General features: G+C 42.2%; 3 protein-coding genes across 12 annotated transcripts in view; 1 reads left to right on the top strand and 2 right to left on the bottom strand.

Moving 5' to 3' along the window:
- Positions 1–106: 106 nt before the first annotated feature.
- LOC106742386 (peroxisomal membrane protein PEX14) lies at positions 107–3,298 on the top strand. The gene is made up of 6 exons (XM_014615276.1): positions 107–172; positions 549–769; positions 935–1,016; positions 1,210–1,548; positions 1,651–1,880; positions 2,520–3,298. The coding sequence occupies exons 3-6, from the start codon at positions 966–968 to the stop codon at positions 2,680–2,682; spliced, it is 783 nt and encodes a 260-aa protein (XP_014470762.1). The 5' UTR covers positions 107–172; positions 549–769; positions 935–965; the 3' UTR covers positions 2,683–3,298.
- LOC106742387 (CTD nuclear envelope phosphatase 1 homolog) lies at positions 3,065–9,327 on the bottom strand. 4 transcript variants are annotated; one of them, XM_014615278.1, is made up of 5 exons: positions 8,558–9,326; positions 7,822–7,888; positions 7,481–7,682; positions 7,118–7,335; positions 3,065–5,443 (listed from the first exon to the last, which is right to left on the bottom strand). In XM_014615278.1, exons 1-5 carry the CDS (start codon positions 8,645–8,647, stop codon positions 5,298–5,300), a joined length of 723 nt encoding a protein of 240 aa, XP_014470764.1. In that variant the 5' UTR covers positions 8,648–9,326; the 3' UTR covers positions 3,065–5,297. The 4 variants fall into 4 exon arrangements, with proteins under 4 accessions (XP_014470764.1, XP_014470763.1, XP_014470765.1 ...); XM_014615277.1 differs by having other exon boundaries at positions 8,549–9,325; XM_014615279.1 differs by lacking the exon at positions 8,558–9,326 and adding an exon at positions 8,088–8,376.
- Positions 9,328–10,190: 863 nt separating this feature from the next.
- The window catches only part of LOC106742374 (cytohesin-1), a 30,061-nt gene continuing 17,841 nt past the window's right edge, over positions 10,191–22,410 (bottom strand). For 3 of the 7 annotated variants that reach the window (XM_014615259.1, XM_014615260.1, XM_014615257.1), the window contains 5 exons: positions 15,763–16,368; positions 15,144–15,255; positions 14,480–14,707; positions 13,540–13,609; positions 10,191–13,400 (listed from right to left, as the gene is read on the bottom strand). In XM_014615259.1, the coding sequence (XP_014470745.1) occupies positions 13,313–13,400; positions 13,540–13,609; positions 14,480–14,707; positions 15,144–15,255; positions 15,763–16,368 (1,104 nt within the window). In that variant the 3' untranslated portion in view covers positions 10,191–13,312. Of the gene's footprint in view, positions 13,401–13,539; positions 14,347–14,479; positions 14,711–15,143; positions 15,256–15,762; positions 16,369–22,410 lie in introns of all 7 variants that reach the window. The other 4 variants (XM_014615258.1, XM_014615256.1, XR_001374263.1 and 1 more) reach the window with 3 other exon arrangements.

Consider the following 22,410-nt stretch of genomic DNA (forward strand, 5'->3'; position numbering starts at 1 on the left):
CAACAATTGCAAATTATACGTTCTGCTAACAGTGTAGTGTTATTGAACGCTGCCCTAACAGAGTGGACACAAGCCTTAAAGACTATATCAGACTAAACTCAAGTTTAGTGAATTTTGCTCCGATTGGCCAAATATCAGTCTAATTTCTATTCTAATCCGTAGTCTGATACAGGTATTAAACATCATTAAATATTGTTATTACTAATAATGTAGTAGGTGCAAAATGACTATGGCCCATATTCTGAAGTTTTATTATAAAAATGTGGTTTTTATTAGAAAATTTTGATAAAAGTGCCTCTAAAAGTGGCTTAGAAACCACTCGATTGGCTGAGGAGCCAAATTTAGGGCACTTTTATCAATAAAAGAGAGCTCAAAATACAATAATAAGATTGATAATTGATCTTTTATTTTCAATGTTTTAAGCTATGCACGGTTATAGAAAAGCGATATTTTTTCATAATTTTTTATTTTTCTATATCTATTGTTAGGTAAAAGATACACAAGTAGATATGAATGATAGATAATTAATATTAATTACGTTTCGGCAGTGACAACGTGCGAGCTTTGTACGATACTCGAAATGGGTCATGATAAGGCTTGTTCCATAGTCGACATTCAGTAGAGTAATGCGATCTTACACTTAGAAATAGCAGAAATCTTCATAGAAAACAAGGAAAGAGGCAAATCGTGACAAATGCTATTCAACGTTTCCGCTTTCAAGGCGCATAGCGAACGCAACGGTTCTGGAATCATCGAGTGACTTCGATTGGTTTATACTTTCAGACTTACCGAGTCATATTTTACTAACATTCTATTGCTTAACTGTGTGTATTTGCCTAACGTAACTCATGATCGTGTTTGTCGAATAGTAAGATGTGATTTGCTGTTCGGTGCATGAGGTCTCTGCATAAATAATGAAGTATTAATTGCACAGAAGGACGAGACGAATAGTCGAATTAGTCAGAATGACGGATCAAGATGCGAATAATAATACTCTTCCATTACGGAAGGATTTAGTAAGAATTATTACATTACATTGTTTATATTACATTACTAAATTATATTAAATATTGCATATATATAATATCGACGATATTACTTTATAAATTTTTTTCCTTGCTTACAACGCATGTTTATGTAACGACACGATAGTGCAGGGAATAAACGATGCATTAGCCGGCGTTTAATCTCAAAATTTTTACATTGAAGGTACAAACAGCAGTACAATTTCTGAAAAATCCCAAAGTATCGCAAAGCCCGATAGATCGTAAACAGCAATTTCTCAAGAAAAAAGGCCTCACGGACGAAGAGATCAAGGTGGCTTTTGATCTGGCATCCGTCGATACCGCAGTCGAACAACCCGATGTTTTCCAAAATCAGCCACCACCTCCATCACTGTACACTGCTGTACAAATTCCACAGCCGGCTGTTTATCCATATCATCTGGCCGATATTAGTCAGTTAAACGTTTACCAAAAAATCAAGGAACTTTTTAATTTAGCAGCTTTGATCGGCGCAACAGTATACTGCATCTATTGGTTTTACAAGGTATCCTATCGCAATATAAAAGATGATAAACATTTTCCTGTTACTTAATAAGATATCTTGAAAACTTGCAAGTATATCATGATGCGGTTTCTGATCTTTCAGAAATTCATAAGACCGTTTCTGTTCGGTCGGAAGAAGCCAAAACGCAGCGTGGAAGATGCGGTTTCAGAGTTGAACGAAACTATAGAAAGATGCGCAGAACCAACGAAAGCCTCTGTTCTGAAGATGTGCGAAACTGTGTACGATATGAAGGAACAAAATAGAACTGTTTTAAGTACAGTGCGAGAAGTCAAGGTGGATCTAGTTAATTTAAAAGCTATGCTCTTGTCAAGGTATCTTTATCCATTCTCTATCGTTCTTCTCACACACGGATTATGATTATATCTTACAGCAGCATGCACAACACAGATACACATTAAAACGCGCACACATAGATCAGTAATAGCAATTTATTGCCATACAATGAGATTGCTTAATTTTAGACATCATTTGCGGTTTTGTTCTCATACGGTGGTATGTTCGCTCACGTTAAGTTTATTCTTTTTACAAGGAGATCAATCACAACCTCACACACGCTCACATATGCAGCTTTACCCGAAATTGCTTAGAAAAGTAACGTAATCGAGCTTTATCGCCGCGATCATTCTTTCAACGAGAATCACGTGGTCTCACAGAGTGTATGATCTACGATTCCAGATTCAAAACACAATTTTTGCCGCTTATTTCCTTACGCCTATTTTTGACTTTTTTATACGCGCACCTGAATCGATCCTTTTTCTAGTATATAAACAGTTCCTCGATTGCATTATACATACACACATACTTCTTTTGCACTGCAAAATCAATCGCGTAGGAAAAGTTGCTCGCAGTTCCAAATCTTTTACAAATACTTGGTCTCTAATTGTACAGTCCGTTATTTGTCGTTACAATGTCCGATATTACATTTTAACGGTGACAAATGTTTAAAACAGTAGGAGGTTTCCCACCGCTCCAACATCGATCCCAACGTGGCAGTTGGATACCACGAATGAAACGCAAGAGAAAGCAACTGAGCGTGAGGACGATGCCGGAAGTGGAAGTAACAATTCCGATAGTTCCTTGGAGATGATTCGGGAGGAACCGGCTAAGGAGTAAATTTAGGAATTCCGTGTCTACCATAATCACTTCTGTGAAAGATAGTCCTCTACATACCGGCCTTGTTTACACTGATTATTTAATATCCGTGCCAATCAATCATACTTTCAACGATGTATCGTGCCAATTGAACACAACAATTCACGTGCATCGTTGAGTCAAGATGAATTGAACAGATGATTATTATTCATTTCAGTACGTTTATCAAACGATCGGTGTAAACGCAGCACGCGTTCTCTCCCTCTGATCCTTGTTATTATCATATATTGGAAAGGAGGATTGCGGTTACAAATATTTGTCGCGTGTTACCTTTATTACCTTTTATTGGTGGCAATAAACATTCTCGCATTTTCGGTGAAATTGGTCACTTCTTAAGTATTTCAATATTTACCAGCCGATATTCCGTTGTACAAAGAGTAGACCTCTTTCTGAGGTTTCCAATATTATCGAAAGAAAGAAGAAGAAACGGCTTCGAACAATGATAACGTCGTTTTCTGTTACATTGTTAATACGATATAACGAATAAATCTGACAGAATAAATGTAATTGGATGAATGTAATGTGGAGTATATTTTCTTACTTATAACTTTTAATAAAATACGCCTTTCGTACAAGATCTAAACGGAGAGTTATTAATTCCTAGAAGACTTAGTTCAATACTCTTCGTGTATCATCATCGCTGTACATATATAAAAACCACGAATCGGGTGAACATAGAAGTTATTGGTTGCTCGGTGCTTTCAAGAATGCCTTCAAGACGACTGTACCGCTCAGCAACAAGCTGTGTGATCCTGCAGCTGTTTGTTAATCGATGTAGTGTTTATACGGTGTATCTACGTATAAGGAACTTCTTTACAGAGCACGTGGGAATTAAATTATCTCCATCGTGTGTGGAGTGATAAACATAAATAATAAATATATAAAGGTATACACATATTACACGGAGGAGACGATGGTCATGAAACCACGAGTGATCGACATCTCAATCAATCGGAATCAATTGTCGACGATACGACGGGGGTATCGTATTAAAGAATATCCTAAATCCTGTCGCAGAACTGAGAAATCGGTATAGCTCTACACCGTAGAGACGCACTATCTACCGATATATATATATATATACGTGTATGTGTGTATATGTGTGTGTATGTACAGATATGATTTTTTGAACAAATAGATTAACTACTTCCATTTAGAATACTATATCTATTGCCCATGGCTCTCTCTCTCTCTCTCTCTCTCTCGTGTCTCGAGCAAACGACTGATCGTTATGTACAATAGAGAAAGTACGCGAAGATCCTATAATATACAATAAATAAACGATAAAAAGGAAAAAAAGGGCAAAAAATCTTCGTTCACAGGATAAATCATCGACGTCGTTAAATCTTGTGCACATGGGCGTGTATTTCTTCTTGTGTGTTGTCCTCTTCGAGGAGAATTGTACGAGAAAATTTTACATTTATATATAAATGCATGCGTATGCATGTATATATATATACATATGTAGATATTTAAATGAATCCCATATTTTACGTCTTACTTATTATCATTCACACGAACATCAGTCACACTCGATCAAGCATATCCTGAGGAATATGTACAAATCGTATGACGTCCGATTGTTGCTGTTGCATTTTCCATGATGCATGATGCATGATTGCAAAACGAACAAAGTACACTAGGCGTGTGTGTTTGTGTGTAGAATCGTTATCTTGCTATTATCTCGCTTGGAGTGCGTAGCCAATGAGAACCAATGAATATAAATCGTGGTTGCCCACATGTAATGTTCCGTATCGTGAAAAGATCGCGGGGATGAACGGACGTTACCCCGTTTCCTCGTTTTGCATATCATATTACATATAATATACATGTACACATGTATAATTATATGTGTATATGTACACACACATATATTATATATATTTATATATATATTATATATGAATATATTTTATATATACTAGATATACCGGGATAACTGCCTCACTGATACAGTGAGTTACAGCCAAGTGTCCTTTTTGACTTAGTATATATTTCTCTATATCCTAGAATAATATACAGTAACAAAAGTATCTCGTTTCAGTTACGTTCTTTTCTTTCACACGCACGCACTCACTCACTCTCTCCCTCTCTATCGTTCGTTCGTTCGCTCGCTCTTTCTTTCCATGATGTGCCGCAAAAAAATACATAAATAAAAACTTTAAGTAATCCTTATCTAAGACGAAAAAATTCTGCTGGTAGCGCGACTCTATATTATATTTTCACACCTTGGTCTTTGGCAAATGCTTATGTAACAGAAAAAAAGAAGTAAAGAAATTTCAACGGTTCCTTGCACACATGGACTGTACGTAACGTAAAGAACTATCCTAGGATACTTTTTGTGCTGATGCAATTATTGGCTAAATACCGCTCCCCTTCGCAATGTCTCCTCGTCGTACGACGAGAATGAAAAAGAAAAACGAGGACTTGAGAAGGAGCCTCATTGTCTCATTATACGGGCAACGACCTCTAATGTTGCTCTATTATCGATAACAATAATTCTAGGCTAGACACACTAAATTGTTAGCAGCTCCATCTCTAGAGGATATCTAGCGTATCGTTCAATCCCAACTATGCTACCAAGTATGATGTAAGTGTAAATTCCTTGAAAGAACAGAACGCACGTCTTGCGTGAAGCGAAGAGCATCCAGCACTGGAAGTAAGCTCAATAAAGCAGTATCTCCTGCATCGCTGAACCATGATTTTATGGGTATCGCGTTATCTACGGCATAAACAAAGAGGAAAAATGGTATATATAACAGAACACATATCATTATCATCATATGGCACCTCTTTACTTCGATTTTATATACGCCTTTGACAGCGCTGAATCACATGTATTTCTTCTTCAAAGCAAAGAGAGAAGATATAGTTTTGAAATTGCTCTTTAATATCACATTTCGACTTCGTAATTATTTTTTATACGCTGCATCCAAGAAAATCAAACGCACAAAGTTCTTTTCTTATATTTTATATGTTCTTTTTTTTTTTCATTTAAAATAACGTACAAGTAGGGAGCGATATAAGATCAATTAACAATACGGATAAAAAATTAATAACACGTTATACAAATGAAAAGCACAGGATAGTGATTTATTTAGAACGGAATTGTTATGACAAATATTACAAGGAACTATTAATACTGCAAAATTTCCATAATTTAATTTTGATCGATTTGATTTTAACATATTTTAAATATTTGCTGCTGCATCCCCTCACCTCACATTTGTTGTATCATCTAAATATAATAATGTTCGGTTAAACTTGAATTATATAATAATAAACGTGAATTATAACAATAAGCACACAGGCGCATGTATTTCGTGATCATTACAAGCTTTCCACTTTTCAATAGCTATGTAAAAAAGGTCGTTCATTGTTCGATACGGATTGTTTGATTTTCTTCAATGCGAGAAGTTACACGACTCGACGTCGGGAATCAAATTTACCCTGTGAGAAACCACCAGTACCTGATCTACAAAAATTACTAAAAGATCTCGATAACAGCTGAGATTATTTCACCGTCGACCATTGGAATACGGTAAACCCGTGCTTACTCAACTGGAAGAATGTATCGGCGGTTGCTTTTATTTAGACTTATCCGTACGTCCCTGTATTCAGTGCTTGCTTACCGAGCATCAACGTTAAAAGCTGTTCGTAGATACGTTCCTCATTCATCTTACTGCTAATATAACTGCTAAGATCGGACCCGTGTTTCACGTTCTCCCGATTTGCTTTATCGCCAATTATTGAACTTTATTACATCTCATTCATTTTTCCACAAGATTGAAACGCGAACGACGCGTGCGACATGAAAAACACTCGAGACAGGTTTTATAAGTATTAATGTTAGATATCCGAAGAAAAAAAAAACTGGTTTCACGAGGCGTAAGAAGAGACAGACGTGTGAAGGTGACGAACTCGATGGTTGGCTGGAATAATAAAAAAATACGCAGGACAAGTTGGTTTATCGCTTATCATTTATATCGCGACAAACGCGGATATTATTGTTACTCGTAACGTAACACGATATGAAGAAGAATATTCGACTATTTTAGAAACATGTTTAACGACCGACTGTCCTCGTCAAGTGAATTAATATGCAACTGCACGTAATCGTCGGTACTTTGTAAGCAAGTTCTGACTACAGGAAACAATATTCGATAACTAACGCGGAATATACGGTAGGTTCGTTACGGGAGGCGTTAAAGAATATCGCAAGGCCGAATGGAAGATGGTTTTTTTAACGGTAGAGGGGGGGGCTGAAGGCCATTTAAAACTTATTTACTTCTTATCGCTCTCACGTGCAAATCGCGATCGAGATTGGTGGCTCCCGAGATAACGCATCTGCCTGAGCATGGGAGATGATTGTAATGAAATTCACGTGTACACTTACCTGGATAAGCTCTGTAGGCTCCTGGACTGTTATCAAGAATAAAGACTGAGGAGAGATCTGAGCATATTGCCGACAGATCCTTGGTATAGGAACCCATTTCTGGTGTACAGTGTTGCCTATAATACCTGCGCCTTAAAATACCTCTGTTGTTGTCTAGCTTATCCGCAACTGCCGCCCCATATATTTCCATGGACGCGGTGAAGACTACGAGTTCGTACCTAAAAACGCAATATTGTTGTATAGATAATGGCAGGAGAGGCAATTAATGCAATCTTATCTCCGTGTCAAAGTCTGCGAGCGCGAGAATGCAAGTTAATCGGAAACGGACTTATCTCTCTCCTTCTCTAACGACTTACCACTTACCATTGACTAACAATGTCCAAGAAGAAATCTACGTGTGGTCTCTTATGAACAAAAAACCTAACTGGATGTCTGTCTATTGTCACTTTAAGAACAAAATCCGGAGGTGTGCCAGGCCTGACGGTCGGCCTCGCCACTCCATCGTGATGAGAATGAATTAATGTTTCATCTAAATCCAGTACTAATACCTTCCTTTTAACTATACCTGCAACCAATCTTGCATTACACACAAATACTAAGCACACACACACACACACACACACACACACACACACACACACACACACACACACACAATCTGGCGCGATATGGCGAATTAACTTCACGTCATCATCGGTACTTACTAAGTCTGTGCCTAGATAAAGGTGAAAGTGGGAAGATCTCATATTTGACTGGCTGCATTTGCGAGACCTACAAGAAGGACACGTCACTTGTATATCGTGAATTTCCAGCGTACGGGAAAATTTACACGCAACAGCCGCTTAGACAGATAAACTACAGATCAATTCTGATGGCGACACAGCAATCGAGAAGAGATCAGGTGATTTCTATAAAATAACAAGGCTCCATTCTACTAAATTAAAAGGAAAACAACACCAATACATATTACAGCATGACGGTTCGGATCATCGTGGACACGTGCGAATCACAGCATGGAACCATGGATACACTGTTCATCTCGCATTGCAATTGGAGTCTGTCTCACACAGACATCGAATAATGACATCAAACGGACTTTCACACGGCCCGTGGGAAAGGAAGGAAATGAGAAAAACGGGGAAACTCCGAAGTTTCTCATAGAAGTCATCCGGTTTATCATCGGAGCCTCGAGTGTCTCCGCCGTGGCACCACTCGCGGGTATTACCGGAGCGCAACACAGAGATATGTCAATACGTGTGCAGCGAGCGGAGAGAACTCGGTGCGAGGGAAACGGTGTGTACAGGAGAGAGGGGAGGGGGGGGGGGAAGGNGGGGGAAGGACGGACAGACGGAATCCGCGCAGGGTAGAGGCGGTCGTCTGTCGCGTCGGGACTCTGAAGAAGGCGAATAGAGGCGCGAGGCACCTACTTACGGTTCTAACCTGCTTCTTGAGTAGAAAGCAAATGCAGGTCCACACACGGGAGGCCATTAAGAGGAAAGCTCTCATCCCCATCTGCAATTGCTTCAGCATCTCTACGGGTCTTCTTCACCGGGCCGAAGTCCGGCAACACTTGATCTCCGGTGTCGAATCCCCCGTATATCCTCCGTTTTTTCTCTCTCTCTCTCTCTCTTCCTCTGCCCTCTGCTTGTGTGGTGTGTCTGTGTGTGTGTATTTATGTGAGTGTTATGCGTGTCCCTTTCCCAGTTTTGCACTTCGCGTTTCGCGAGCGCGTAGCTGGCCCCGCTCGCGCGGGCAAAACCGAAAGCCGAAAAAGAAGTGTCCGCTTTCTCACTGCCGCTTATCGTAAACAAACGATAACACCCCCGCGATCGCGCGCGAGAGAGAAGAAGAAGCCGACGGAAGGAGTCCCGCGTGAGAGCGCGGCGTTTTCACGCGCGTGCCATGCCGCCCCGCACGAGTGGTCGGGTTTCGCGCGTGTCAATGCACCTTATCGTGCTCCCTCATGTTTTTTCCCGAGCAAAATCCGAGCACACACGAGCCCCCTTCACGCACATCACGCAGCAGCGGCCGCCATCTTCCGCGCATCGACCCAATTTTTCCCGTGCCCCCGACTGGCGCGCGCTCTCGCACTCTCGGCGCCCCGCGAGATGATCATCCGTGATCCCCGCCGATTTCGCGCCGCGCGCGCGACTCTCGCGCGAAATCGGCCGAGCGGACTCGCCCCGCACCCAGCGGTCGTCGAGATCGCTCGTCGGACGCTTCGCGACGTCGCGCGCGATGCGAACGGCCCGGTGAGAACGGGACCTGCGGAAAGTATCGTGTTCCTTCGCGCGAAGAGTTTTGCTCGCTCCGGGTGTCCGAGATTATAGCGGTCTTCGACGGTGCGAGCTAGTCGAGAATAATTCGAACCGAATAATTTGCACTCGTGGGGTTTTGAGAAGCCGTATGAGTTAAACGAGTTAATGGTCGAATATCGCTCCGGGTACGTACGCGATTGTTATCGCAGGGATCCGAATTTGAATTTCTTTATTTTAAGCGAGCGAATGTTCGCGAATTTGAACGTACAGATCGTAGCCTGATCGAACGTCCTTTCGCGAAAATGGACGTTGGTCGTTGAAATTCGCGTGTTTCGGGTGTATTGAATAAATAATATTCGTTCCGATATCGGAAGATTTGCAAGGAGCAATCGCGCGGGTCGGAACTGATTTGAAGACGCGGATGAACGAGCGCCATCTACACTCACTGTCGTCTTCGGTAACCACGTTCCTGTGCGCGGTATGAGGAATAGTGATCGTAATTATCTTGTTATTAAACGGTCAATGCTTGGTCGACCATCGTTGCGCAATTAAAACACATTTCTCTTATCTTCAGCAGATTAATTAAATAGAAACAAAAAATTTGTATTAAATAACCATCCGGGAAAAAAGATCATATATGAAATTTGCCTATATATTAATTTCTAATTTTAGCCCGAGAGTACAAAAGACACTTCAGTAATATTACGTTTAATCAGTTAATTCGATGCGAGGACTTAAAGTTACACGGCAAAGCGCGTGAGATTAACCGGAATTCGTCTAGGTTTTTGTAACAACGCGTACACCAGGAGAGACAGTCTGCTAGAAATAAATTTATTAATTACATTTAAATTAAATACACACTTGTGTCTTCTAAATACACGATACGATTCATTATGTATACATAACGATAATTATCAAATAATATATAACAAAATGTACAAATTTTCTACTAATAAAGTACAGTTTCTTTATACAATCCTTAAATTCGATCAATTATTTTGCTAATACAGAATTCCAAACGTTCCCTTACGCATACGTTATCTTTGTACTTTACAACGAAATATACACAGAGTAAAATTACAAATCGAGTTACAAGAGAAAAGAGACAAAGTAACTTTATCCTACATACACACACACGCACATATTTATATATATATATATATTGTAGCTATGCTTACGATTTATCGAAATTTATATGTACAACGTTCGTTCGAGTATGTATCATAGATTTATCGTGGCGTGTTTCACTGAAGTTATAATTACATCAGTCACCGATTTCTCAGAGAGTGACTACGAAATACCTGCGAAACACCACGCTCGTCGATAAATCTATGGTACGCGCACACATGGATCCACGAAACGTTTTCTCATCAAAGGTGCCGCGACGAAACACGGACGAGATAGTCCGATTATCCTCGTGAGTTATACAAAATCTATGTACTAGCACAAATAATCAATCAATCTCGATCCTTCTGAATTAGATCCGACGCAGAATATATTACAACGACAGCTTAACAAGCCATCGCACGAAGAAGTCTTAAAAATTCGCAAACCGATTTCAAAGAAAATTCTCGACATAATCGTCTCTCTCTCTCTCTCTCTCACACACTTTCACCTTATCGACCACGCGTTTCACAATTTTACGGTTAGGTCTCTGATGTAACGCAATGTGTTATTGTCCATGTGGCTCTCGGGAAGCAGGGCGTCTGCGAAAGAAACGTCTCGAGGTCACGTATCGACGAGAATGAACGTACACCTTGTCACGGTGAGATATTTAGTATTACTAGACATATGTGTCGAAAACACTTTCTACATGCAAGAGAGTGAATGTAACGCCGGGCAAACCGAAAGATCCGCGATCTCGGCAGGTGTGTGTGTGTGTGTCCTCAATATCGTTATAAAAATGTCTTCTCCGCGAATCTATTATTGGTTAAAGAACATTGCGATTACAGGGCGAGCGAAGTCTACGTCTCTTTGAGTGCAGCGTGTGACGTTAAAAAAAGTACACGCTATTCATCACCAATTATTATTATTATCTGTTCTACGATTACTAATGTCTCGTTTAATTATCTAACGTATCATAATAAGGCGTTTTCGATGTCTGCCTTCCCTCGCACGCAACCAAGGAAAGTGTCCTTCGAGTCGCTCGTGTCATGACGGGTCAGCTATAACGACTAACTCGACGATCTCAAAGGCACCTGCTTCTCTGTCGCTAATTTCTCACTAGCTGAGCACGCAAATAGTACATCGGGTGCTAAAGAAGGGGAGTTTCGCGAAGTAAGGAATTGTGAAGGTTCTATTTCAAGAGATGAAACACACTCACGCGGGGGGTATTCTCCTACGAAATCACGATGCTCACTTTCCTCCCCGGGAAATAACGCAAGAGAGCTACGCAGGATCAACGACCTTGCAAACCTTTCGTATTTACATATATACCTCGTATAAAATCCACTCTTCTCACTCGTGTTTTGATTCTCCACCTCTTAAACAAAAAACGATCGAGTCGCAGATTCCCTCCCCCCGTCAGATCTCTCAGCAAAATGTCGTTCGAACTTAGCGTGCGCATTAATAGCTACACTGAATCGTACATGTGTGTGTATGTGTATGTACGTATCTCACGAATCAAACCGAACTTCAGTTGATTAATCATGCTACATTCGTGAATTATATAAAGCAGGAATACGTCCGAGAGAACTGCGTCTCATGCTAAGAACGTATCACTCAGAGCTTCATACATTTGTACATGTGTTCGTTCAAATAAATACACGATGAATATAATTATCACATGAACGTATCTTTCTATCGGTTGCGCTTGCCTTTACTCGTTTTCTTCCTCGTGTAATCGGAGATTGCGGGAATATCGTGGTTTTCTTATTTACACGGAACGATCATACTACTTGTGTCTCGTAGAAAATCTCTCAAAGCGTCTCTCGCCAGCTTCCTAAGGTTGGGTGGAGCTTCAACGTGATGACGATCCCGGAAGAGCTGTCGGTAAATGAAACTCGTTCCGTTCTCCTAGCTGCTACAGCTCCCCTCACAGAAGTCGCATCTCGCGTGATATTATATTGCTAGATACGACGCCGAGAACATTAATGGTGTCTATCTTGGGCGATTACAACGTTAACAACACTCGAGATTATTGACACTCTCTCTTTCTCCCTCAGCGGGGTACGACGAAAGGATGGAATAAATAAACATTACATCTGCTCGCACACTATTCTGCTGTCAATTAACCGGCGTGGTATAGGTATCACTTACTGTCGCTTACATTGTGCGCACGGACTCTTGTGTCCCGTGTGACACCGCGCGTAGGTCTCATTTTCTCTACGGCGAAAGAACGGAAAGGAAGAAGTCGTCTTTGTAGACAGTCCGTATGTGAGAATCCATGGTAATATCTATCTATAGGCCTCTCCGAAGCAATATCCTCTTTATACAAATACAATGCTCGAGCGCGTCACACGTTGTGTCACGTCGGCGCTTAGCACGTGTGTAATCGCAGCAGCAGCAGCCTCGTGTGTGTTCTCTTCGTTAATGTAATCTTCATCTAGCTATCAATGTCGCGCACTCGTGGGATACACGTGAACGTCAATTCTGTATCCCGTACTCACTCAGTCTACGAAACGACGTACGTTACCTTTAATGTGTCGTGTTCTACGTATTGCAAGCACACGCTGCGCGGCGATATCTCGTATCACGTTGCTCTATGACACCGCGTCCACTGGTGCCCACCAGAATTTCTTCGAACGCTTTCGGCGTGCTTTCGCTCTTTTTCCTGCTCTACTACCTCCTTCTTTTTCTCCCCTTCTCGACGGATTTTTGAGTCCATCGTACGATTTGGTTGTGTATCCGACGATACAGTTTGTATGTAACGTTGGATCGCGAATAAGCAGTCTTCTAATTCGCCGAGCTTCTCTCGAAACCCGGCTCATGGCAGCGCTTAACTCTTCGAGTGTACATTGGTTTTCTGTGCCTTTTTCTTCCGTGCTGCCAGCATGTCGTAGAAGGGATTGTGCGATATACTTTGTCTGAAAATGAATGAATACGTTTGAAAGGCCGTTTCCACGGAGAAATTTCACGGCTTATTATTATTCTAGTGCAAAAGAGCGCGGTCAAGCGTGAACGCGCGCGCGCGTGGCTGCATTGTCTTTTTCTGTGTCGACTTACCGCACGCACTTGATCCATTCGTCCTTCTCCTCGTCGGTAGCTGCAGACATCCTGTATACGGTGTGTTTTCCTGCGGAAGATGGTTGATGAATATTTCGTTGAAACGTATCCCCTTATATGTGTGTAAACTTTGCTTTATATTAGACGCGTTCGATCTCATCTCAATAATTAACGTTATTCTTAATTTGGCTTTCCGAGTTAGTGCCGCGTCTTTTGTGAATTCGTTCCTGACATTTCGTGAACATTTTTCAGTTTGCTTCTTCGAAGAGAACGATTCGAACTTCCTCTTCCTGAAGAAGCGAACTGAAATGTTCACGAGACGTCGGAAACAAATCCACGAAGGACGCGGCATTAACTTGGAAGCTAAATTAAGAAGTATTTCCTAGATAGCACACAATATTCATAAAATATAAAAAAATGTAGATATTAAATATTTCGTAAATACCCAAACGTTCGGAAAAGTTAGGTATGAGAAAGATTATGATGAATATCCAGAAATATTCATGATCAATTTTTCATAAATAATTAAAACATGGTTCTACTTAAATAAAATACTTTTATTATTTATGAAAAATACTCCTCAAAAATATTCTTGAATATTTATAATAATCTCTCTCACACCTAATTTTCCCGGGCATTAAATAATTACAAATTCTTTAATATCTATAATCTTAAAATATTTTATAAATATTGCTCTCCGGATTCACCACACCATGAAAGTCTTAAGTTAATAATAGGCCTCTTCCTTTCAGTTGAACGAATGCTTCGTTCCCTTTTCCTTCAGCTGTACACGTTACTTGTTCCACTCTAAAGGCAAAAAGTGCAACCTAGCTCGGTTAAAAAGAACAGACCTTACGTTATCGCGGAACAAGAATCGAACTTTAATCACTGAGACGTGTTCTTCAGCTAATACGGAATTAGACTTCGGAGGGTCCCGTACCTTCAACGACTTTCCCCTCACTGTCGGTTTTGCACGCCTTTATGAACTCGGAACCGGCGGCGTACAATTCGAAGCAATGCGGCTTGTGTCGGTCCTGAATCTCGCGGACCTGAATGTTCTCTAGCGGAATGATACCACGTGGTTCTTTGTCCGTGGTGTATTCGAAATAGTACAGGCAATTGTCGTTCAATATGAACCACCGTCTTTTCCAGCTCTTGTAACGTCCGCCTGCAACAAAGTAACAAAGTTGTATGAAATTAAGAGCCCACGGTGCCCGCAGAGATGCTATTTACCTGCTGTCTCCGTCAGGGCAGCAGAGGGACAAAGTAATAACAATATAAGAATAAGCGTTCTTCCAAACGACGAAACGTGACGAAAGTATCGCGAGAGATATCATGCGAGACCGCCGCGCTTCGTTCGACCTGACTATCGTGTCTACTCGCGAGTCTTTCGCGAAATTAAACGAACACGCCGGGAATTCCGAACCGGTGGTGACGCGTAACGGCCGTAAACCAACTTCGTGTCTTCGTGCTCTCGCATGCGCATGAGAATGAGGAAACAAGTGTTACTCGGAAAATGCACTAAGTGGAGAGAAACCAAAAGTCGCCGGGAGACATTGTTGTCGATCTACGGAGTTCACATACGAACGTAAGCGGGCCATTACCTTGCTTCCACAGCCAACCTTCTTTGTCCGGATTGAAAAAGGTGTGCATCAGGTCGTTCCCATCGTCCTCCGGTATTTTGAAAGGCTCGGTTTTTATGCTTTCGTATAGGCTCTGCGAACGAATGACATTTTGACAAACGCTCGGCGCGAGTGACTGAGATTCGAAAACACCATACAGACACTCGAAACATTTCCCCGGAAAGGGGGAAAGAGGGGGAAAAAAAAGGGAAGTTCGAAAATATTACGTGAAGCTTTTAAAAACAATCAGCGATGGCAGTCGCCGAAGATACGCGGCCGGAGAGTACGCGTTTCCACGTGAGCGTATTTCGCGTACAAATGTTATGAAACACCGACGATGCCAATTTTTACGAAAGAAAGAAAAAGAAGAAAAAAAACGGCACGCACGAATATTATGAAAAAGAAAATAACGTACCGTCGAGGTAAACTCCGAGTGAGACGATCGTTTTATACTCTCCCGGAGCGTGCATATACGCGGTATACGCATTCGACCGCGCGCACGTGAATCTGTACTTTGAACTTTCGACCGAGAGGTAAGAGAGAGAGAGAGAGAGAGAGAGAATGGAGTCTTGGTGTGTCTCCGTCGCGTAAGCATACCTACCACGAGCAGCTCTCGCGGCAGGTCTCCGCCGTTGTTAATCCCCCGATTCATCGAAATAAACTGCTCCACACTGGGCTTATCCTTGACGCTCGGATTATGCAACGATGTATTCAGCATAATGATGGCGAAGCTCAGCACGTAACAGGTGTCCGTATTGGTAAAGATATTTGGGTTTAGTTGGCAGTACCTTTGAGCGAAGCACTCCATCATGCGATCGATCTTTTGCGCCTCGCCGGGCAGTCGGAACGACCAGAGAAACTGACGTAGGGCCTGCACCAATATGAGATCCGTGAAGTCGTGCAGCTCGACGAAGGCCCTGAGCACGCGCTCGTTGAAGTCGTGTCGCTCGCCGAGGTAATCGCCGATCGCGGTCTTGTTGAGGCCCTCGCCCTTGTAGAGAAACTGAGCGACGTCCTCCGGCGTCGGCGCCAGCAGGTTGTGCTCTATCAGGTACTCGATGCCTTTCTTAGGATCCATGTTAAACTTCTTGCGGCCGATCGACGTCTGCTTGGCCTTGTTGGACGGTTTCGTCTCGTCGGCCGTGAGCCCGCCGCCCTCCATCGCTTCCATCTCCGCCACGACTTCGCCCAGTTCATCTTTGAGTTGCTGAAAGAGAAATTGTGTCGAGTTCATCGCAAAGTTCCCGGTAAACTAACCTCGACGTTATCTGTCTCTCTTCTTTTTTTTCTTTTTGATGCGAAGACGATTCGAGGGAGATCTTTATCGGCCGCGAACGATCGTCGGCGATTGATAAAAATTACCGATAAGAATGCCCATTAGGCAATGGGGAAACTAACGATTCGGAGCGAAGTGTGCAACAACGCGACGGTAGAGGTCTCGTACGCACACGGTGCAACGGCGGCTTCCTGCTTCGTGATACTCGCTTGAATACCGGTCGACACGTCCGCCTATTTCCCACCATGCGTCTCAGTTCAACGTACATTCCACGAATGCCAGCAATCAGGTTCGTGCCTCTTTCGGCTTCACGACGACGCACGAGGGCTACCTCATGCTCGCATTGTTCATTGAAATACGCATCAAGAGGTACGCCAAATGCGAAAAGATGATGATTTCACCCAGAAAAATCGATACGTATCGTTATCGTGCAAATGTACAATCGTTTCATGACGGTAAGTTGCCAATCTCTCTCTCTCTCTCTCTATTTCCTCCGATGTCCAAGACTCCTCAAAAGGTACGAGACCAAACGGCTTTAATTTCCGGAAATGTTCCCTACGCCTCGCGCCGACCGAGATAGGCGTCATTTTTTTGTCTTCCTTTTCATTTAAAGCGATTCGTCCGACAGATACTAACACCTTGTCGTCACAACGCGACGCGCCGCGTCACGCCGAGCCGCGTCGCGAAAAATCGATGAATACACGCAAACGACACGCTGCGCCTATTTGCAACATTCCGACTATTCATAGAGGAAGCGGCCTAGAAAACAGCACGGCCGTGTTATCACGGGAACGCTCGTAATCGTTAAGACACTCTCGTGAATTAGTCGACGCGTCATTCTTCCAAACTGGATTTTCGGCTGACGAGAGAGAGAGGGAGAGAGAGAAGACAGAGACAATAAAGGTCTTAAGGCACGTAATTTAATTTGCATACAAGCGCCGGTCGGATCTCAGTTTGCGAAAATGGGGAAAAGGAGAGCCGGCCGGAAGTGGTCGCACGGTTGTTCTTTCCCGATGGGCCTCGTTAACGGGTCACCGCGATAACAGCAAGGACAATAACTTAGTCACTGGTCGGCGGCCCTGAGCGGTATTGTCTGTTAGGTAGCAGCATTTCTTTTGTATTTATCGCCGCGCATCCGGTCTCACGACAGGAAGGCCGCTGACGATGCGTGAAAAACCGGTACGCCTTGTGAACCTAGAAATTACGGCTCGCTGAATGAGAGAGCCGGCGCGCGTTTGCGGGAAACTTTCTTCCGAGTCTCCTCCGACTTTTGTACATGTACATAGTGTGTATATACATATATATCGTATACTCGTAGAATCCAAATTCATCCGGACTCGGTGGCGTTCCCTCGGTAATACGAAAATCTCACCGACGATCCGAAGACGACGAACTCGGACGCGGTGAGGTAAGTATCCATAGTTATTTCTATATGTACACACACATACAGACGCACGACGGCATTTAGAATTGCTAATTATCGCATTGTCATCAACGAAGCGAGATATGGGCGGGGAAATTATACGAGTCCCGCTCTCTGAAGCTCCCAATTGAGTCACCGGCAGTTACTACTCCCGGTATAAGTCATCGGGTAAAAATGCCAGTCGCGTCTGCAATGCAGATTATTGCGCCACGACATAGCGAGAAGATGAAAATGAATCGAAAGCTTGTGTATGTATTTATATGCATACATATATAAGTGTGTGTACACGAGAAACACACTTATACGTCGCGGTAAATACCCCTTTCGTTGCGTCGGCAATCGATTTCTGCCGCAGCGATCGAACAGAACACGCCGCGCAAGCCCAACCATTGTAAACTCTGTGCTCTATATTTACGATAAAACGTTATCAACGGTATCGTAGGATAATCACAGCGTCATCTGCCGTCCACTGACCGCGGACAATCTCTCCGATTCCACCTCACGATACCGCGCCATCGGGAAAACAACGTTAAGGGCTCAGACACAATGAAAGGAACAAGATATAAAAAATATCAGGAATTAAATATAGCAAATTAAGAGTAAGATATTAGAGAGAAGCTATAAACACAATGAAAGGAACAGAGAATAAAATATAAGAACGATTTAAAACGGAAGCCACCACTTTTTATTATTTTTTATTGGACTGACTGAGTCAAACCTCAGCCGAGTAGTGAAATAATCAACAGAAATCAGCGTGTCAGCATGTTGACATATGGATATTAAGAAATTTCATGTTCCTGATGTCACTTGAAAATCAGCATGTTGTTACACACATATACCCAGTAAGCACTAATTAAAAATAACATTACATCAATGCTTTTCTCATTTCTCAACAATGTAAATGCATTATAACATGTGTTGTATATAAAAGATGCATCGTTGAGTGAGAAATTATAACATTGTTGTAATCTTACCGTTAGTGTTTACTGTGTTTATATAATATTATCATAAATTATATTATATTTATATTATTATTATCATAAACTATATTATATATAATGTGTGTGTATGTGTCAATTAATTATTATATTAATTATTAAATATACTTACTATATTTAGCAAAATTCACAAAAGAAAAAAAAAATTATGTTAGTTGAAGCTTGCGATTGGCGAGCGACGGGAGAGAAGAATTCTCTTAGCACGTCGACCGTGATTTGGCATATTTCGTGGATTTGGCGACCGACGTGTTAACGTAGTCGTATGATCACGGCATGTTACCTTTCTGCGACTCGCAGCCAAATGTACGCGCGTATATCGCGGTGAAGAAGCGTTACGAGGCTCCGCTTGCGATCTTTCATTAGTCGCGCTAGCTCGAAGAGACGGCGACGACCGGAGGAGATAGAGCAGTGCGCGGGCGACAAAGAACGAGAACGATAACGATTATGTGGAACGCATGTTCGCGAGAGCGTAATTAGCTTTCGAGACAAGGCGCGACCTAATGAAGCGCTAAATCATCGCCGCGTGCAGTTTGTCCGCGTTCGACTTTTATGACGCGGGCCGCTTGCAAAACTAGCGCACGTACCGCAGGCGCACACTGTGGCAGCGATGCAAAGCCGGATAATAAAACAGCACCCGATCGAACCCGGGGAACTTTCGCTCTTTCCGAAATGTTCGAGCGATTATGTTAACACCCTGACAGCACGGTCAAATTGCGCTTCCCGCGAATTGCTGCACCGAAAGAAAAAAGGCGCTGCGCCCGAGCCAATATTTGCTGAAGAGTAATGGAGTATTTCACTTAGGTTGAGTAAATATTATTTAAACGTATAGCACGTTTTTCCTATACGGTGTGTTAGATCCGAGTGATATTTACTTAATTCACAGGTAAAATAATTGCTCCGATATTCCTCAGCAAATATTTACCTGAATGTAGCACCTTTTTCCTTCAGTCTGCACGTCCAGAAGGCACGGTTTGCGAAGTTTAACGTTAAACGTTTAACGTTACAGATTTTTTATTTAAAGTAGTTGTAACATAAAACGAGTTCTTGAAACATTCGTTGAAACTTACACCGTATATAGATTTAAATATGACCTAATTACCGGCGCAATTGTAAAATACAATTGACTGTTCGGGAGTCGAAATACTCGCGACTAAAAATGACACTTCTTATACGTTTTCCTTGAGATTAATGTTCTATTTTCGATTTTACATATATATTTTTAATTTCTTCTAAATCACATTTAAGATCTTAATAAAAAACCATTGATATGATATTAAGGACTAATATGAAGACATCATATAGAAATTTTAGAATTACTGATCATTTTGTTTCGAAAATATAGAACACAGGAAATTAAAAATTTATAGTAACACCCGCGATATATACAATATATGTACAATGTGCACATATTAAAATATTTATGTGCCACTTTCTATTATGTATGCACCTCTATTAGCTCAACTGACATATGAATTAAACATTAATAAGAAAAATAAAAAGTAAATAATATTTCCGTGCTTGTAACATTGTATGTATATTTCTCTTAATTTCACACAAAATTGACATTTATTACCAAGATAAGTTAAATAAAGTTATGGGAAAGTATTTTTCTTCAGTGAATAACAAACTAACATAGCGGCCCCTTAATGCGACTGAAAACCTGGCATTCTACGATACGATTACCTTAATGCAATTAATTTCTGTAAGTAAACTCTTTGTAATTTGTAAGTTTTGAAAGTAATCTTCTTGAAGGTAAATTACATGCAAGTAAATTCTCGCAGGCAAATTTTTTCCAAGTGAATTTTTTTGTGGGTAATTTTTCGCAAGTATTTTTTCATGGATAAATTAAAAAAATTTACAAATAATGTGTGTGTGTGTGTATGCGTGTGTTCCCAGATATCAACGAAATTTCGTCAGCAACGCGTGATATATCGGATAGTGCAACGCGGGCTATGTCAACACGTGCAATGTGTTAACCACGTTGCCTGTCATGGGAATCACCGGTGTGGTCGGCGCGTTACGGCTTCGCCGCCGCGTCTCATTAATTAACGCGTAAAACGTGAGCAATTTCTCGTTTGGGAATACACGTAAATAGAAAAGAGAACACTCGTTACGTAAAAACGCGCGCGAGACGAGCCCGCTGCTCGCTTCTAACGTAACGCAGAGTGACACTGTGGAGACTTCCGCGCGGGCATCCGAGAAACGATACTGCGGACATCGAGTTCAATTTTAACGGCAAATGCGGCAAAACGGATTATCGTCGATCCGTATCGTGCCGTATGAACGGCTAAGGTTTCGTGCCCGCGCAAAGGAAGGCAACGACGTAATCGTGTCACGGAACGTCGCGCGGGGGAACACGCGAACGCGCCCTTGGGTTTTTAATGTTTTATCCCCGCGCGAGACATCCTTGCTCTCCCACCTTGTCCGCGATAATGGCGGCTATCTGTTGAAATATTACGCGCCTGCACCTTGCTTGAAGCGGAGCCCGATTATTTTTTTTCGCGTCTAAGACATGGAGGAGAAGGAGGAGGAGAAAAAGAAAACGCGAACGTGAAATCTTCGTGCGTGCACCGAGGGCGCGAAGTCTCGAGTTTCAAGAAACGGAAAAAGGGTAGAGAGAAAGATATGGGGAGGAAGAGGAGAGGGAAGGGTGAGATGGAAAAAGGCGGCTGAAAAATTTACCGTCCGCGCTTTCGTGAACTTATCCCCCTCTCCCCCGAGATAAAATAATCCGGCGTCTCGCGAAAGAGCACGGTCGAAGTTCAGAGGCTGGACGATAATCCGTTATTTTTCTTTTTTTTTTCAAGCCGATACACGCGTTTAAAAGAAAAATACTCACAATGCCCGGGATGGTTTAATCTTGTTATTTCGGTCGGCCGGTCCCGTGACCGATAAATTAGATCAATTGTAAGCGTAAATCGCGAGATCAAAGAATTTTTTTCGACCAGAGGGACCGTGCGAGCGACCAAGACCGATCGGGCGACCGTGCGCGCCCTGGTCGCCGATGTACGCGGGTGTGCGAGTTGTAATTGGAGGGCGGCCAAACGTTCTCTCTAACGCTACCGCAGATACCCACCGGAGGGCCGGGGAAAACCGAGCCGGTTCTGGCCGAGGCCCAAGAGTTATGAATTCGCGGAAGAAAAGGACGCGAGAAAACGCGAGCGCGTACAAGTGCCCCAACGACAACGACGACGACGACGAGTTTTGCATTACTCTTCCTATGTAACGGCCGATGACTCGGCGAGCTTGCGAGGTTTCGAGGCTTCTATCAGCGGTCTGCCTCATCCTCCTCCTCCTTTCGCTACTATTTCGAAATATATCGCAAAAAACTCTACGGGAGAAACCTACAGGAAGAAGGAAAAATGTACGCGATTGGGTCGATTCTAGAGTCCCTCAAGTTAGAATCTAGACACTTTTCATTTTCTAACCGAAAATAGCGTCTAACTTGTCACTAGCGGTGTTTTACATGTGAAAGGTGCCTACCGCAGACTTCTATATGTTATATGGATATATTTTATAGTGTATATAATATATATATATATATATATATAT

Source organism: Dinoponera quadriceps, unplaced genomic scaffold, assembly GCF_001313825.1.
Source record: "Dinoponera quadriceps isolate SergipeBrazil2010 unplaced genomic scaffold, ASM131382v1 scaffold629, whole genome shotgun sequence".
NCBI lineage: Eukaryota > Metazoa > Arthropoda > Insecta > Hymenoptera > Formicidae > Dinoponera > Dinoponera quadriceps.

Coding starts and splice junctions, on each gene's coding strand:
- LOC106742387 (XM_014615277.1), bottom strand. CDS start 8,647: ATGCTGAAGCAATTGCAGATGGGGATGAGAGCTTTCCTCTTAATGGCC. Junction 7,889..8,548: donor TCAAGAAGCAGGTTAGAACC/GTAAGTAGGTGC, acceptor TCCTTCTTGTAG/GTCTCGCAAATGCAGCCAGT. Junction 7,683..7,821: donor TTTATCTAGGCACAGACTTA/GTAAGTACCGAT, acceptor GATTGGTTGCAG/GTATAGTTAAAAGGAAGGTA.
- LOC106742386 (XM_014615276.1), top strand. CDS start 966: ATGACGGATCAAGATGCGAATAATAATACTCTTCCATTACGGAAGGAT. Junction 1,017..1,209: donor TTCCATTACGGAAGGATTTA/GTAAGAATTATT, acceptor TTTACATTGAAG/GTACAAACAGCAGTACAATT. Junction 1,549..1,650: donor GCATCTATTGGTTTTACAAG/GTATCCTATCGC, acceptor CTGATCTTTCAG/AAATTCATAAGACCGTTTCT.